General features: G+C 48.0%; 2 protein-coding genes across 4 annotated transcripts in view; one reads left to right on the plus strand and one right to left on the minus strand.

Moving 5' to 3' along the window:
* The first annotated feature begins 3,393 nt into the window (after nucleotides 1–3,393).
* tyr (tyrosinase) lies at nucleotides 3,394–11,337 on the plus strand. The gene is made up of 5 exons (XM_066679159.1): nucleotides 3,394–4,227; nucleotides 9,475–9,691; nucleotides 9,783–9,930; nucleotides 10,582–10,763; nucleotides 11,108–11,337. The coding sequence occupies exons 1-5, from the start codon at nucleotides 3,394–3,396 to the stop codon at nucleotides 11,335–11,337; spliced, it is 1,611 nt and encodes a 536-aa protein (XP_066535256.1).
* A 468-nt stretch (nucleotides 11,338–11,805) lies between these two features.
* Nucleotides 11,806–17,500, minus strand: part of LOC136705548 (NADPH oxidase 4) — a 13,858-nt gene continuing 8,163 nt past the window's right edge. For all 3 annotated transcript variants that reach the window (XM_066679199.1, XM_066679192.1, XM_066679184.1), the window contains 9 exons: nucleotides 15,926–16,090; nucleotides 15,749–15,811; nucleotides 15,541–15,601; nucleotides 15,183–15,261; nucleotides 13,842–13,961; nucleotides 13,653–13,761; nucleotides 13,419–13,487; nucleotides 13,078–13,178; nucleotides 11,806–12,661 (listed from right to left, as the gene is read on the minus strand). In XM_066679199.1, the coding sequence (XP_066535296.1) occupies nucleotides 12,541–12,661; nucleotides 13,078–13,178; nucleotides 13,419–13,487; nucleotides 13,653–13,761; nucleotides 13,842–13,961; nucleotides 15,183–15,261; nucleotides 15,541–15,601; nucleotides 15,749–15,811; nucleotides 15,926–16,090 (888 nt within the window). In that variant the 3' untranslated portion in view covers nucleotides 11,806–12,540. The remainder of the gene's footprint in view (nucleotides 12,662–13,077; nucleotides 13,179–13,418; nucleotides 13,488–13,652; nucleotides 13,762–13,841; nucleotides 13,962–15,182; nucleotides 15,262–15,540; nucleotides 15,602–15,748; nucleotides 15,812–15,925; nucleotides 16,091–17,500) is intronic.

Below are 17,500 nucleotides of genomic sequence, written 5' to 3' on the forward strand. Positions count from 1 at the left end.
CAGTCACCCGGAGGAAACCCACGCAGACACAGGGAGAACACACCACACTCCTCACAGACAGTCACCCGGAGGAAACCCACGCAGACACAGGGAGAACACATCACACTCCTCACAGACAGTCACCCGAAGGAAACCCACGCAGACACAGGGAGAACACACCACACTCCTCACAGACAGTCACCCGAAGGAAACCCACGCAGACACAGGGAGAACACAACACACTCCTCACAGACAGTCACCCGGAGGAAACCCACACAGACACAGGGAGAACACACCACACTCCTCACAGACAGTCACCTGAAGGAAACCCAGGCAGACACAGGGAGAACACACCACACTCCTCACAGACAGTCACCCGGAGGAAACCCACACAGACACAGGGAGAACACACCACACTCCTCACAGACAGTCACCTGGAGGAAACCCACACAGACACAGGGAGAACACACCAAACTCCTCACAGACAGTCACCTGAAGGAAACCCAGGCAGACACAGGGAGAACACACCACACTCCTCACAGACAGTCACCCGGAGGAAACCCACACAGACACAGGGAGAACACACCAAACTCCTCACAGACAGTCACCCGGAGAAAACCCACGCAGACACAGGGAGAACACATCACACTCCTCAAAGACAGTCACCCGAAGGAAACCCACGCAGACACAGGGAGAACACACCACACTCCTCACAGACAGTCACCCGGAGGAAACCCACGCAGACACAGGGAGAACACATCACACTCCTCAAAGACAGTCACCCGAAGGAAACCCACGCAGACACAGGGAGAACACACCACACTTCTCACAGACAGTCACCCGGAGGAAACCCACGCAGACACAGGGAGAACACATCACACTCCTCACAGACAGTCACCCGAAGGAAACCCACGCAGACACAGGGAGAACACACCACACTCCTCACAGACAGTCACCCGAAGGAAACCCAGGCAGACACAGGGAGAACACAACACACTCCTCACAGACAGTCACCCGGAGGAAACCCACACAGACACAGGGAGAACACACCACACTCCTCACAGACAGTCACCTGGAGGAAACCCACGCAGACACAGAGAGAACACACCACACTCCTCACAGACAGTCACCCGGAGGAAACCTACGCAGACACAGGGAGAACACATCACACTCCTCACAGACATTCACCCGAAGGAAACCCACACAGACACAGGGAGAACACACCACACTCCTCACAGACAGTCACCTGAAGGAAACCCAGGCAGACACAGGGAGAACACACCACACTCCTCACAGACAGTCACCCGGAGGAAACCCACACAGACACAGGGAGAACACACCACACTCCTCACAGACAGTCACCTGGAGGAAACCCACACAGACACAGGGAGAACACACCAAACTCCTCACAGACAGTCACCCAGAGGAAACCCACGCAGACACAGGGAGAACACACACACCACACTCCTCACAGTCACCCAGAGGAAACCCACGCAGACACAGGGAGAACACAACACACTCCTCACAGACAGTCACCCGGAGCAGTAATAATAATAATAATAATCTGAAAAGTTTCAATATTCAGGTAGTGTCGCAGTCACACACAGCTCCAGGATACTGGAGGTTGCGGGTTCGATTCCTGCTCCGGGTGACTGTCTGTGAGGAGTTGGTGAGTTCTCCCCGTGTCTGTGTGGGTTTCCTCCAGGTGACTGTCTGTGATGAGTGTGGTGTGTTCTCCCTGTGTCTGTGTGGGTTTCCTCCAGGTGCTCCAGTTTCCTCCCACAGTCCAAAAACACACGTTGGTAGGTGGATTGGCGACTGAAAAAAAATTGTCCGTAGGTGTGAATGTGTTTCTGTGTGTGTAGGTGTGAATGTGTTTCTGTGTGTGTGTGTGTGTGTGTGTGTGTGTGTGTGTGTGTGTGTGTGTGTGTGTCTGTGTTGCTCTGTGAAGGACTGGCGCCCCCTCCAGGGTGTGTTCCTGCCTTGCGCCCAATGATTCCAAGCAGGCTCTGGACCCACCGCGACCCTGAACTGGATGAGCGGTTACAGATAATCAATGAATGAGTGAACAAATCTGTGAGATGTGATCTTGAAGGGTGTGTGTGTGTGTGAGAGAGAGAGAGAGAGAGAGAGAGAGAGAGAGAGAGAGAGAGAGAGAGAAAGCAGGAGGATAAGCTTGAGCTGCTGCAGAAACATGTGACATACTCATGATAGAGCGAGAGAGAGAGTGAGCGAGAAAGGGAAAGGAGAGACAGAGAGAGAGAGAAAGAGAGAGAGAGTGCACATAATACACACACTTACATTTCTGCAGTATCAGAATGAGGGTAAAATCTATGGGTGTTTAACTGAATTACACCACAGCCTTTATATTATATTATATTATATTATATTATATTATATTATATTATATTATTAAAGTTTAATCCTCATTAAATGTAGACAAATGTGCTAAACTAAAACCTGATGATTTCAAACCTGGTGATCTACAAGGTTCTCCCTCATCCTCACAGGGGTGTGTTAGTGAGTGTGTTTCTCTTAGAACACTGATCAACACACGCACACACACACACACACACACAGACACACACACTGTCTTTGTCTCCATGGTTTTAGGGGGCTTCGATCCTATCCTAAGCTTAACATATGTCCTCACTTTAAAATGCAAATGACGTACATTGCAGGGACATGATTTTTGTCCCCATAGGGATAACAAGTCCCCACAATGTGAACACAGATTCAGGTCCCCACAACGTGATGTATTCCTGATATGAACACACACACACGCACATTCCACAAAATGGACCTTGGGGGAGAATAGTTTTACACACTGGACCTGATCCCAAACATGTGACACTCACACACACACACACACACACACACACACAGAGAGAGAGAGAGAGAGAGAGAGAGAGAGAGAGAGAGAGAGAGAGAGAGAGAGAGAGAGAGAGAGACAGACAGACAAACAGAGAGAGAGACAGAGAGGTGTATGAATATTGTTCAATGTGTTTTTAAAATGTCATTTTTGGATTAAAGTGCTACTAAAAAAATCATCTCTGAATAATTTTACATCTAGGGTAGTTGTAGAACCCACTGAGAACTCTGGAGAACATCCATTCTATTATATATCATTAGTAATATTTATAAATAAATATATATATACATTACATAACTTTTCATAATATACATATCAAGTAAAAAACCTCCTCTGTAAATACTAGTTAATAAAGTGATTGTTAATATGAGATGTGTGTGTGTGTGTGTGTGTGAGAGGAGGAGGAGGAGCAAGTGAGAGAGAGAGAGAGGGAGTGTGTGAGGCGTGCCAATCGAGGTGGGGTTACCATTGTGTAAAGTTCCAGGCTGAGAACCCAGACCCCTTCACTACCTCAGTCCCCAGGAGTCTCTCACTGGACCACCATGCTCTCCCTGTCTCTCTCCGTCCTCTTTGCCCTGAGCTCCATCCACCTCTCGGAGGGACAGTTCCCCCGGCCCTGCGCCACTGTTGAGGCCCTGACCTCTCGGCAGTGCTGTCCCCTGTGGCCTGGGGACGGTTCTGCCTGCGGAGCCCGTTCTGGGCGAGGGTTCTGTAACGATGTGGTGGTGTTGGATCTTCCGGACGGGCCCCAGTTCCCTCATGCCGGAGTGGACGATCGAGAGCTCTGGCCCCTGGCCTTCTACAACAGAACCTGCCGCTGCGCTGGGAACTTTCAGGGCTTCAACTGTGGTGAGTGTAAGTTTGGGTTCTCTGGGCCCACCTGCGCCCAGAGACGGGAGAACATCCGGAGGAACATCTTCAGCCTGTCGCAGTCAGAGCAGCAACGTTTCATCTCCTACCTGAACCTGGCCAAGACCACCGTGAGCCAGGACTACGTCATCGCCACGGCAACGCGGGCACAGATGCAGGACATGAACGGCACGCTGACCCCACGCTTCTCCAATGTGAGTGTGTACGACCTGTTCGTGTGGATGCACTACTACGTGTCCCGGGACACTCTGCTTGGTGCGGGCAGAGTGTGGCAGGATGTCGACTTTGCCCACGAGGCAGCTGCTTTCCTGCCCTGGCACCGGGTCTTCCTGCTCTTCTGGGAGAACGAGATCCGTAAACTCACCGGAGACGCCAACTTCACCATCCCTTACTGGGACTGGACCAACGCCGAGGACTGCCAGGTCTGTACAGATGCTCTGATGGGGGGCCGGAGCTCACTGGACCCCAACCTCATCAGCCCGGCGTCCGTATTCTCGTCCTGGAAGGTTAGTCTATAAACAGTCTTCAGTCTCTGAACATATCAGGTTTCAGAGGGGCTACCACAGGGGGCACTGTGCCCAGTGAAAGGGGCACTAACCACTACAGGGGTCATGGGAGAGCTCCTGTTCCATTAGGACTAGGTGGGGTGTGAGGCGTGGTAGTGTTGGTGGTGTAGTGGGGCATTGAGGAGCTTCTGGAATTCTATTTATTAATTAGATAATTAGATTTTAAATTATTCTCTATAATGTGAACGACAATCCTCTAAACCAACTACAGAGTTCCAGATGTAAACAGTTACAGAGATTGTATTGTGAGGATTAGGCACAGGGTTGCCAGATTCTAAGAATTTACCTGTGTGGCCTGTGGGAGGTAGTGTCTGTGTTGCCAGATCTTGAAATGATTTATCTTGGATTATGAGGAATCTAGGTGAGAACTAGGTGAGGTGGGGTAGTGTGTTGGGGCAGAGTGTGAGGACTTGGTGCGGTGGAGTAGTGTGTTGGGGCAGTGTGTGAGCACTAGGTGAGGTGGGCTATTGTGTTGGGGTCAGTGTGTGAGCACTAGGTGTGGTGGGGTTATGTGTTGGGGTCAGAGTGTGAGAACTAGGTGAGGTGGGGTAGTGTGTTGGGGTCAGAGTGTGAGGACTAGGTGAGGTGGGGTAGTGTGTTGGGGCAGTGTGTGAGGACTAGGTGAGGTGGGGTAGTGTGTTGGGGTCAGTGTGTAAGGACTAGGTGAGGTAGGGTAGTGTGTTGGGGCAGTGTGTGAGGACTAGGTGAGGTGGGGTAGTGTGTTGGGGTCAGAGTGTGAGGACTAGTTGAGGTGGGGTATTGTGTTGGGGTCAGAGTGTGAGGACTAGGTGAGGTGAGGTATTGTGTTGGGGTCAGAGTGTGAGAACTAGGTGAGGTGGGGTAGTGTGTCGGGGTCAGTGTGTGAGGACTAGGTGAAGTGGGGTAGTGTTTTGAGGTCAGATTGTGAGGACTAGGTGAGGTGGGGTAGTGTGTTGGGGTCAGAGTGTGAGGACTAGTTGAGGTGGGGTATTGTGTTGGGGTCAGAGTGTGAGGACTAGGTGAGGTGAGGTATTGTGTTGGGGTCAGAGTGTGAGGACTAGGTGAGGTGGGGTAGTGTGTTGGGGTCAGTGTGTGAGGACTAGGTGAGGTGGGGTAGTGTTTTGAGGTCAGATTGTGAGGACTAGGTGAGGTGGGGTAGTGTGTTGGGGTCAGAGTGTGAGGACTAGGTGCGGTGGGGTAGTGTGTTGGGGCAGAGTGTGAGGACTAGGTGAGGTGGGGTATTGTGTTGGGGTCAGAGTGTGAGGACTAGGTGAGGTGAGGTATTGTGTTGGGGTCAGAGTGTGAGGACTAGGTGAGGTGGGGTAGTGTGTTGGGGTCAGTGTGTGAGGACTAGGTGAGGTGGGGTAGTGTTTTGAGGTCAGATTGTGAGGACTAGGTGAGGTGGGGTAGTGTGTTGTGGTCAGAGTGTGAGGACTAGGTGCGGTGGGGTAGTGTGTTGGGGCAGAGTGTGAGGACTAGGTGAGGTGGGGTAGTGTATTGGGGCAGAGTGTGAGGACTAGGTGAGGTGGGGTAGTGTATTGGGGCAGAGTGTGAGGACTAGGTGAGGTGGGGTATTGTGTTGGGGCAGAGTGTGAGGACTAGGTGAGGTGGGCTATTGTGTTGGGGTCAGAGTGTGAGGACTAGGTGAGGTGGAGTAGTGTGTTGGGGGCAGTGTGTGAGGACTAGGTGCGATGGGGTAGTGTGTTGGGGCAGATTTTGAGGACTAGGTGAGGTAGGGTAGTGTGTTGGGGGCAGTGTGTGAGGACTAGGTGAGGTGGGGTAGTGTGTTGGGGGCAGTGTGTGAGGACTAGGTGAGGTGGGGTAGTGTATTGGGGCAGAGTGTGAGGACTAGGTGAGGTGGGGTAGTGTGTTGGGGTCAGATTGTGAGGACTAGGTGAGGTGGGGTAGTGTGTTGTGGTCAGTGTGTAAGGACTAGGTGCGGTGGGGTAGTGTGTTGGGGCAGAGTGTGAGGACTAGGTGAGGTGGGGTAGTGTATTGGGGCAGAGTGTGAGGACTAGGTGAGGTGGGGTAGTGTATTGGGGCAGAGTGTGAGGACTAGGTGAGGTGGGGTAGTGTGTTGGGGCAGAGTGTGAGGACTAGGTGAGGTGGGGTAGTGTATTGGGGCAGAGTGTAAGGACTAGGTGAGGTGGGGTAGTGTATTGGGGCAGAGTGTGAGGACTAGGTGAGGTGGGCTATTGTGTTGTGGTCAGAGTGTGAGGACTAGGTGAGGTGGAGTAGTGTGTTGGCTGCAGTGTGTGAGGACTAGGTGTGGTGGGGTAGTGTGTTGGGGCAGATTGTGAGGACTAGGTGATGTAGTGTAGTGTGTTGGGGCAGTGTGTGAGGACTAGGTGAGGTGGGGTAGTGTGTTGAGGGCAGTGTGTGAGGACTAGGTAAGGTTGGGTAGTGTGTTGGGGTCAGTGTGTAAGGACTAGGTGAGGTGGGGTAGTGTGTTGGGGTAAAGTGTGAGGACTAGGTGAGGTGGGGTAGTGTGTTGGGGTCAGAGTGTGAGGACAATGTGAGGTGGGGTAGTGTGTTCTGGTCAGAGTGTGAGGACAAGGTGAGGTGGGGTAGTGTGGTTGGGTCAGAGTGTGAGGACTAGGTGAGATGGGGTAGTGTGTTCGGGGCAGTGTGTGAGGACTAGGTGAGGTGGGGTAGTGTGTTGGGGGCAGTGTGTGAGGACTAGGTCAGTGTGTGAGGACTAGGTTAGGTGGGGTAGTGTGTTGGGGGCAGTGTGTGAGGACTAGGTGAGGTGGGGTAGTGTGTTGGGGTCAGAGTGTGAGGACTAGGTGAGGTGGGGTAGCGTGTTGGGGTCAGAGTGTGAGGACTAGGTGAGGTGGGGTAGCGTGTTGGGACAGTGTGTGAGGACTAGGTGAGGTGGGGTAGTGTGTTGGGGTCAGAGTGTGAGGACTAGGTGAGGTGGGGTAGCGTGTTGGGGCAGTGTGTGAGGACTAGGTGAGGTGGGGTAGTGTGTTGGGGCAGTGTGTGTGGACTAGGTGCGGTGGGGTAGTGGTGGTGGGTGGGGGAGTTGTTTTGTAAATGGTTATAGAGTGTGGATTGTGAGAATTAGGCCCTGGGTTGTCAGATCCTTACAATTTACCTGTGTGATCTGTGCGAGCTAGTGTCTGTGTTACCAGATCTTTACATTATTTATTACAAATTGAGAGGAGTCTCTAAATGTACAGGGTTGCCAAATCCCAACAGTTGACGAGCGTGAACTGTAAAAAAAAATTCTAAAAGACACCACATCCAGACATTTACAGGGTATGGCTTGTGGATTTGTCTTAGGGTTGCCAGATCTTTAACTTTAGAGTTGGTAAACTGTGAAGGGTAACCATCTGGACAGTTACACGTCTATGATTGTAAGGAAAATTTATACTGTAAATGCTATTTTCAAGGTTGCCACATCTAGACAATTACAGTCTGTGAAATGTGAGGGTTGACACATATTAGTCAGAGCTGGACAGTAATACAGTATGAATTGTGATGGTTATTTTCAGGGTTGCCAGATCCTAATCATTAAAGTGTGTGAACTGAGAGGGGATAGTCTCATGGTTGTCAGATGTGGAAAGTTACAAAGCGTGGATTGTAAAGAATATCTGAAGGCACCTAGTTGCCAGATCCTAAGAATTACAGCATGTGGACGGTAAGCAGTAGCCCAAAGGTTGCCATATCTGGGCCTGGACTCCCATGTGACTGAGTTCAGGAGTATCACGCGGCCCAGTGGCCTAAAGATCACAGTTCTCACACACACACACACACACACACACACACACACACACACACACACACATTCTCTCTCTCCCTCTCTCACTTACGCATGAGGAGCCGGGGGGAATTAGTTGAAAGAGGCTTTACTATGAAGTGGAGCACATGCTCAAAATCACAGCGTTTCAGATTCAGAACAGAAGTATGACTTTGAAAAAAAAAAGAGGGAGAGAGATGAAAGACTTTCTGCTCTTTTTTGTGCTTTATATTTTATAGCACTACGTATATCTATAACTCTATAACTCCATAACCACATATTTAAAAACTCAAACTGTCATCAAAACTTTAATATCAATACTTTGTAGTACAATGACAGACTGTAGTCCACCTGCTGCTCTGCATACTTTATTACACCCATTTCCTCCTGTTCTTCAGCACTCAGGACCCCCACAGAGCAGGTGTGATGTGGTGGTGGATCATTCTCAGCGCTGCAGTGACACTGACGTGGTGGTGGTGTGTTAGTGTGTGTTGTGCTGATGCGAGTGGATCAGACACAGCAGTGCTGCTGGAGTTTTTAAACCCTGTGTCCATTCTCTGTCCACTCTGTGAGACACTCCTCCCTCGTTGGTCCACCTTGTAGATGTAAAGTCTGAGACAGTAGCTCATCTGTCACTGCACAGTGTGTGTCGGTCGTCCTCTAGTCCTTCATCAGTGGAAACAGGAGACATTCGACCGGACGCTGCTGGGTATTTTAGTCCAATGGACAATTTTCAGTGTTCTCAGTTCTGCAGGGTTTAAAAACTCCAGCAGCACCAGCTTAAGTCACAGAAGAGCAGTTTAGAGAAAGTGGAGGAGTATTTGATGAGAAGCCGTGAAGCATGGGGGCGACTGTGCTAAAGTTTGGGGTGGTGTGGAAATGGCAAATGGTCCAGGAAACATATCATATGTGCAATTATTTCAACTTAATATTAGACTCTGGTCCCTCTCTTGTATTGTAATCTAGTTTATTTACTTCCAACTACAACAGATCAGCGTTTAATCTGACTTTAATCTGAGGTTTATTTAGTGATTAGTTTAAAGTCTCACGTTTTCAGGAGTGTGACTGAAACACTTTTGGAGGAAAGTGAACTTTCTCTCACACTTATAATATTCTCCATAACACATGACGGATTAACACACACACACACACACACACAAACAGTACAGTATTCAAAATACATGTAAACACAGTAATACTACAGTAAATATCCAATTTGTGAAGCTGTAAATAATTATATATGACAGTTTTTTGATATATTTTAATATTTTATTAACTGTGTACTAGTTATGTTCCTCCACGCTAACGTGCTAGCTAAACTCACGTGAATTATTACATTACTTTGACACACACTCCTTTCTCCAAAGCAATAAACATCCTAATCATTACTGTGTGAGGTGTTGTCCCTCCTCAGTGTCCTGGCCTGTGATTGGTCAGTGCTAATAGTTGTTGTTGTTGTTGTGCAGGTGATCTGTACTCTGCCGGAGGTGTATAACTCCCAGGAGGTTCTGTGTGGTGGAACCGGGGAAGGTCCACTGCTGCGGAACCCAGGGAACCATGATCCGAACCGGGTCCGGCGCCTCCCCACCACCGCTGACGTGGAGTTCGTCCTGAGCCTTGGGGAATACGAGACAGGGCCAATGGACCGACGTGCTAACCTGAGCTTTAGGAACGCCTTGGAGGGTAAACAACAACAAAAACCACAATGAACATCATACAAATTTGCAACACACATACATGAGCGGCGTGTGTGTGTGTGTGTGTGTGTGTGTAGGCTTTGCAAGTCCAGAGACTGGGATGGCTGTTCCTGGTCAGAGTACGATGCACAACGCTCTGCACGTCTTCATGAATGGCTCCATGTCATCTGTCCAGGGCTCAGCCAATGACCCCATCTTCCTCCTCCATCATGCGTTTATAGACAGGTAAATACTATTATTCATAATCATTTTAATAATAATAATAATAATAATAATAATAATAATAATAATAGTAACTGCTAGAGTTTTGCTAGTTAATTTTTATGGTATCCCACATGGTTGCTAGTGTTTACATAGCTGGTTGCTATGGTATAACAGGTGGCTGCTAAGGTGCTGTTAGCTGGTTGCTATGGTCTTCTAGATGGTTAATAAGCTTTTTGTATGTGGTTGCTAGGGTATTGCTTGGTAGTTGCTACAGTAACCCAGTTGACATTTAGTGTTTACATAGCTGGTTGCTATTATATAAGGTGGCTGTTAGCATGTTGCTTGTTGGTTGCCATGGTTTTCTAGACAGTAGGTTTTTTCTATATGGTTGCATGTGTATTACTTTGTAGTCGCTATGGTATCCCAGGTGGTTGCTTGACGGTTGCTAGTGTTTACATAGTTGGTTGCTAAGGTAGGGTGTTTCTTGGTAGTTGCTCTAGTATCCCAATTGATTGCTAGGGTTTACATAGCTGGTTACTATGGCATACTAGGAAGCTATGGAATTCCAGGTGATTGCTAGGCAGTGGTTAGTGTGTTGCCTACACTTTACACACTAATGTACACTGTTAAATTAATGTGTGTGTATTTTGTGTGTATGTGTGTGTTATTCAGTATATTTGAGCGCTGGTTAAGGAAACACCAGCCGCCCCGCTCCCATTACCCAGTGAGCAACGCTCCGATTGGACACAACGACGGATACTACATGGTTCCATTCATCCCACTGTTCAGGAACGGAGATTACTTTCTCGGAACTAAGGCCTTGGGATATGAGTATGCTTATTTACTTGACCCCAGTGAGTATACACACACACACACACACACACACACACAAACACACATACACACACACATCCACTATGCCTGACATAAATTACTTTTAAATACAGGCAACCTACCACAGTCTCCAGATAAAATCCCACACGGGCCTTAACTAATGGACTGCTGCACATAGCACCCCTTGGTGGATTTACTAGCAATTAGATTATACACCTCCTAACACACACACACACACACACACACACACACACACACACAAACTGTAGGACACATCACAATACCACAATATACATTAATTTCTAATGATGCTTATTTCTCTGCTGTGTGTGTTTGTGTGTGTGTGTGTGTGTGTGTGCGTTAGGTCAGAGGTTTATGCAGGAGTTTATAACCCCCTATCTCCAGCACGTGCGGCAGATCTGGCCGTGGTTGGTTGGTGCCGGAGTCCTGGGGGCTCTTCTCGCCGCCGCAATTACCACCCTCATCATCTCCACCTGCCTCCCCATCCGCACAAAGCCCACCCACGGAGAACACCAGCCACTGCTCCAGAGCAGCGACGAGGAAGCCACCGCGTCATACCAGACCACACTGTAACACACACACACACTCACACACAAACTACAGCCCACACACTGAGAACATCAGCCACTGATCCACAGCAGTGACAGTGAAGTCATTGCATGGTATCAGACCACACTGTAACACACACACACATACACACACACACACACACACACACAGACTTATATTTCAGGACATTGGGCTGTTCTCACTGACCCCTAGTGGTCACACAAACCTCCTGCAGGCTCGGTCTGATCCCTCTGACGAATCAGAGCAGAGAACCACCTACAAGATGGATTAAACCCCGCCCCCTGCAGTTACTGAGGAAGAAGGACTGGTGCTTTATCACAGCGTTGGCTGTTCTGTACATTCCTCCATTTCAATCAATCGCCTCCTTTTAATACATCACTGTTAATGATTAATAAATATAAGTAACATGTTATTTTTTTCAGTGCATTTTTTCCAAACAAACACACAGTCAATGCCTTTACAACAGTGAACTGGAGTTTATTGTTTGACCACTGTTTAGAGCGGTCAGTGGTAATCAGCGCCCCCTACAGTGAGCTCCGACTCCAGCAGGAATCTGATTAGTTTTGAAAGTGAAGAGTCCCATCCACACTTAGCACCAAGTTTTTCCAGGTTCTCCACAGACACAGTTCTAGATACGGAATCACACATGTGTCAGCGAGACTATGACTGGTTTTTAAAACCTTTTATCTCCTCCCAGATTCAGAGTCGTGCCAGAGTGGAGTGCTCAGTGTTCTCAGTACTTCACCAACACAGAGATTTGACTCAGTTAAGAGAAGAAAATATGAAACTTTTACATTTGTAAACATCTGCTCCGCTCTTCTCTCAGAGTTAATGAGGTTGTAGAAAAAAAATGAGGAAAGTGGTTGTTTTAAATAATGACAAGAAATGATCCACTGGAATATGACAGATCACCCACAGATCAAAGAGTCTCCCGCTCATATTCATATCTTCATCATCTTTCAAAGCTCAAAAGTTTTTTTAATATTTTCAGTTGTTTCTGTATCTCCTGTTGCTCAGTCGACCCCTGCAAACATTTCCCCCAAAAACCCACCCATTCCTCTCTCTCTCTCTCTCTCTCTCTCTCTCTCTCTCTCTCTCTCTCTGTTTTTGTTTGTCCGTTTCAGCTGAAAGGCCATGATGATGATGATGTTGCTTGTTTGTCTTCAGCTGAAGAGTCATGATGATAGTTTTGTTTGTTTCTTGTTCTTAGCTGAACGATTCTTTGTTGAACTCGAACACAGTTCCGGACGTTCTGAAGGTGTTACAGAGTGTGTGTAATTCTCTGGAGACTCCTTTAGGACCACAGCAAAACACACCCACTTTTTTACTGCAAAACAAACACAAACAAAATGCTGAAACTCCCTGAATCAGCACCAGACTTTACCCTCTATCTGCACTTCAGAAGCCATGGAGCTCTAAATCATGCCCATATAAAGAGTTCTGGCTCTGAGCTGGATGCCCATATACGGAGTTCTGGCTCTGAGCTGGATGCCCATATACGGAGTTCTGGCTCTGAGCTGGATGCCCATATAAGGAGTTCTGGGTCTGAACGGGATGCCCATATAAGGAGTTCTGGCTCTGAGCTGGATGCCCATATAAGGAGTTCTGGGTCTGAGCTGGATGCCCATATAAGGAGTTCTGGCTCTGAGCTGGATGCCCATATAGGGTGAGGCCCACTACAGAATGATAACAGAACTACACACTTTTTAACTGTTCAGTTCATTATTCATGCAGAGTACTTACTGCTGATTGGATTTTCCAATCTCCTGAAAAAGAGGCTTCCATTTGGGTCGACCAATCACAAGCCGAGAGCTCAGGGGGCGGAACCGATCTTCCGTCAGGTTCTGGATGAAAAAAAGAATTAACGTTTTTAATTCAACTTAAAATGTATTTATTAAAACATATTTATTATGTCTAGTGCTGGACATTTTCCTTTTACTGTGTGTGTGTGTGTGTGTGTGTGTGTGTGTGTGTGTAAGTTTACACAAAAGTACTGGAACTTTCAGTTCTGTAGATTCAAGGTTATCGAAACAACAGAGTGAAAATATAAATACAGAGAGAGAGAGAGAGAGAGAGTGTTTTACCCCCAGTTGGTGTGTGTTTGTGAGGTAGAGACGAATATTCAGATAGTCTGGACGATTCTCCTCCCACAGCTGCACAGAGAGAGGTATTTTTATGTCCTGAAGATGGCACTGTTTCCATCACACTCTTTACTATTTACACATTCACCATTCACTATTCACTATAGCCAAACAACACACAGCTCCTTATTCATGGTCTTATATTACATTACAATGTGTGTGTGTGTGTGTGTTCACCTTGTGATGGAGGCCACACAGAAGTTCAGCAAACCAGTAAAAACACTGCAGTTCTCTACAAACCCAAACAAAGTAGAGCCTCCTCAGTTTATACTGACTCCATCCATCTCTACAGGAGAAACGGCAACAGTCAAACAAATGTGAATAAACAATACAGGTGTGATGTCATGCATGTGATGTCATACTCACAGAAGTGTGTGCAAGATGCAGGCGAATGGCGTGACTCCGATTCCTCCCGCGACACATACACTCACTTCGTAATTAAACACTTCCTCTGAGGGGCTTCCAAACGGACCGTCCACATACACCCTGGGGGTGGGGCAACACAGGGCCAATCAGAGCACAGCTCATTATCGTGTCACATACGTTCACCATGCAGCACATTATCGTATTACAGCCAATCACCATACAGAACATTAACATAATAAAGTCAGTCAGCATACCACATTTATTAGATTACAGCCAATCATCATTCAGCACGTTATCATATTACAGCCAATCAGAACACAGGATGTAACAATGAAACAACCTTTCAATGCCCTTGCTTCAGCCTAGCAACTAAATGATACTGTAGTAACTACCATTTAACACCCTAGCGACTACTTGGCATATCATGGAAACCAGCAGTAATGTATTTGCAACCACCTCGTAACACCTTAGCCAACACCAACAATATCATAGCAACCACCTGTGATACCCTAGCAACCACCTGCAATATCATAGCCCTCACCTGCAATACCCTAGCAACTACCTAGTAACACCCTAGAAACACCAGTAATATCATGGCATCAACTTCTCATAACTTAGCAACCAACTGTAGTACCATAGCAACCGCTTAGAAAGTCAGTGATGTGTTTTATCTGCACCATCCCCCTGTGTTTTCTTTGAGAAATGCATTTTTAGGCCTAAAAGTCATGAAAGTCTCATGGCTTTTACTCACCTACTCACCCCTTCACTCACCCACTTATTCACTCTCTCACTCAAAAATTTAGTGACTGCACCATAAGAGGGAGCCATTCAGTGCTTTGCATCACAACAAATAGAACTAGTGCAAAAGCTAAAAAAAACTGTGTCAAGTACACTAGCCTGCGATTGAGAGCACAGCCCAAGTTCCTCTGTGTCTGTTAGACAGTTTTACATGAGCTCATTCTTCCTGGTCTCAGACAATCCCCATCACACACACACACACACACACACACACACACACACACACACAGATACACGCAAAGGATCAGACACCACAGGATGTGATATCATTATGGGAATCTCTTCTCACCGGACACTGTAACATGAGAAATGCGAAAAAGAACAAAAACAGCCAAGAACAGCAAACACGCACACACACACACACACACACACACACACACACACACATCATGTGCAATACACACACTCTATTCTCAGGGGGCAATGAAGGTCAGTGGGCCGTAATCTTTCACCTCAGTTTGTATCCACACTGCAATAAACAATAACATCAACTACTCTCTCTCTCTCTCTCTCTCTCTCTCTCAAACACACACACACACATACTTCGGGTATCTGCGTTGGTGCATCATGGGAAGGATCTCAGAATGTTCCACCTCAGGAAACAGCAACTCAGAGAAACACTCTATCAAAGAGAGTGAGAGAGAGAGAGAGAGAGAGAGAGAGAGAGAGAGAGAGAGATAGAGAGAGAGAGAGAGAGAAAGAGAGAGGGATGTGTGAGAGAGAGGGTGAGAAAGTAAGATAGAATCAGAAAGAGAGTGTGATAGAGAGAGAGTTATTGATTGTATTGTATTGTACTGTAATTCAGATACAACTACATGTTCATGCACAGCTTTGTTTGTGTTAATTTGAGTGTGTGTGTGTGTGTGTGTGTGTGTGTGTGTGTGTGAGTGCATGTTCTTACCAGTCCAGTCTCCGAGAACTCTAATATGAATACCAAATGTTTCTTTGTTCTGCGTGGGACACTGAAAAACAAAACACACGCAGAGTGAGTCACACACACACACACACACACAATGAGTTAGTTACAGTGCGAGGGGAAACAGATGACCCCCAGGGAGGATGAAAATTCTCTGCAAAACTTTTCTTAAGAAACACACACACACACTCACCGTGGTAAGAGTGAACGCATGGTTCTCAAACGACGATACACTCTGGCAGTTCAGCAGGACATACTGGACACACACACACACCCACATGTAATTAGAACTTTTGACTGCATAGTTTTACTCCAACCATTTGTCATATTGCTCATATCTGGAATGGCTACAGAAGTGAGTGGAGCTTACCTGTCCAGGGCGGGCCTTAAAGCCACTCTTTAGCATACGCACTTCGATGACATCACAGGGGTGTCTGACGACGCTGACTATGGTAACGGGGGCGCTGCCTCGGATGTAGCGATACACTCGCTCAGCACAGTACAAGCACAGAGGAGCTAACACCCACAACCACGCCTACACATGCACACACACACAATCAGAACAGATACACAAACACAGAAAATTTCCTGAACACAGTCCGTTAACTTGACAAAATACTGGAATTATAAAAGAGGGATTTCTGATAAAGTTACCAGGGGGGGAAGCTATAGGAGAGGGGTTTCTGATAAAGTGGCCAGGGGGTGGAGCTATAGGAGAGGGGTTTCTGATAAAGTGAGCAGGGGGTGGAGCTATAGGAGAGGGGTTTCTGATAAAGTGAGCAGGGGGTGGAGCTATAGGAGAGGGGTTTCTGATAAAGTGAGCAGGGGGTGGAGCTATAGGAGAGGGGTTTCTGATCAAGTGAGCAGGGGGTGGAGCTATAGGAGAGGGGTTTCTGATCAAGTGAGCAGGGGGTGGAGCTATAGGAGAGGGGTTTCTGATCAAGTGAGCAGGGGGTGGAGCTATAGGAGAGGAGTTTCTGATAAAGGGAGCACGTGGTGGAGCTATAGGAGAGGGGTTTCTGATCAAGTGGCCAGGGGGTGGAGCTATAGGAGAGGGGTTTCTGATCAAGTGGCCAGGGGGTGGAGCTATAGGAGAGGGGTTTCTGATAAAGTGAGCAGGGGGTGGAGCTATAGGAGAGGGGTTTCTGATCAAGTGGCCAGGGGGTGGAGCTATAGGAGAGGGGTTTCTGATAAAGTGAGCAGGGGGTGGAGCTATAGGAGAGGGGTTTCTGATCAAGTGAGCAGGGGGTGGAGCTATAGGAGAGGGGTTTCTGATCAAGTGAGCAGGGGGTGGAGCTATAGGAGAGGGGTTTCTGATCAAGTGAGCAGGGGGTGGAGCTATAGGAGAGGGGTTTCTGATCAAGTGAGCAGGGGGTGGAGCTATAGGAGAGGAGTTTCTGATAAAGTGGCCAGGGGGTGGAGCTATAGGAGAGGGGTTTCTGATCAAGTGAGCAGGGGGTGGAGCTATAGGAGAGGGGTTTCTGATCAAGTGAGCAGGGGGTGGAGCTATAGGAGCGGGGTTTCTGATCAAGTGAGCAGGGGGTGGAGCTATAGGAGAGGGGTTTCTGATCAAGTGAGCAGGGGGTGGAGCTATAGGAGCGGGGTTTCTGATCAAGTGAGCAGGGGGTGGAGCTATAGGAGCGGGGTTTCTGATCAAGTGAGCAGGGGGTGGAGCTATAGGAGAGGGGTTTCTGATCAAGTGAGCACGTGGTGGAGCTATAGGAGAGGGGTTTCTGATCAAGTGGCCAGGGGGTGGAGCTATAGGAGAGGGGTTTCTGATCAAGTGAGCAGGGGGTGGAGCTATAGGAGAGGGGTTTCTGATCAAGTGAGCAGGGGGTGGAGCTATAGGAGCGGGGTTTCTGATAAAGTGGCCAGGGGGTGGAGCTATAGGAGAGGGGTTTCTGATAAAGTGGCCAGGGGTGGAGCTATAGGAGAGGGGTTTCTG

Source organism: Hoplias malabaricus, chromosome 1, assembly GCF_029633855.1.
Source record: "Hoplias malabaricus isolate fHopMal1 chromosome 1, fHopMal1.hap1, whole genome shotgun sequence".
Lineage (NCBI taxonomy): Eukaryota > Metazoa > Chordata > Actinopteri > Characiformes > Erythrinidae > Hoplias > Hoplias malabaricus.

Coding starts and splice junctions, on each gene's coding strand:
- tyr (XM_066679159.1), top strand. CDS start 3,394: ATGCTCTCCCTGTCTCTCTCCGTCCTCTTTGCCCTGAGCTCCATCCAC. Junction 9,692..9,782: donor CTTTAGGAACGCCTTGGAGG/GTAAACAACAAC, acceptor GTGTGTGTGTAG/GCTTTGCAAGTCCAGAGACT. Junction 9,931..10,581: donor CATCATGCGTTTATAGACAG/GTAAATACTATT, acceptor TGTGTTATTCAG/TATATTTGAGCGCTGGTTAA.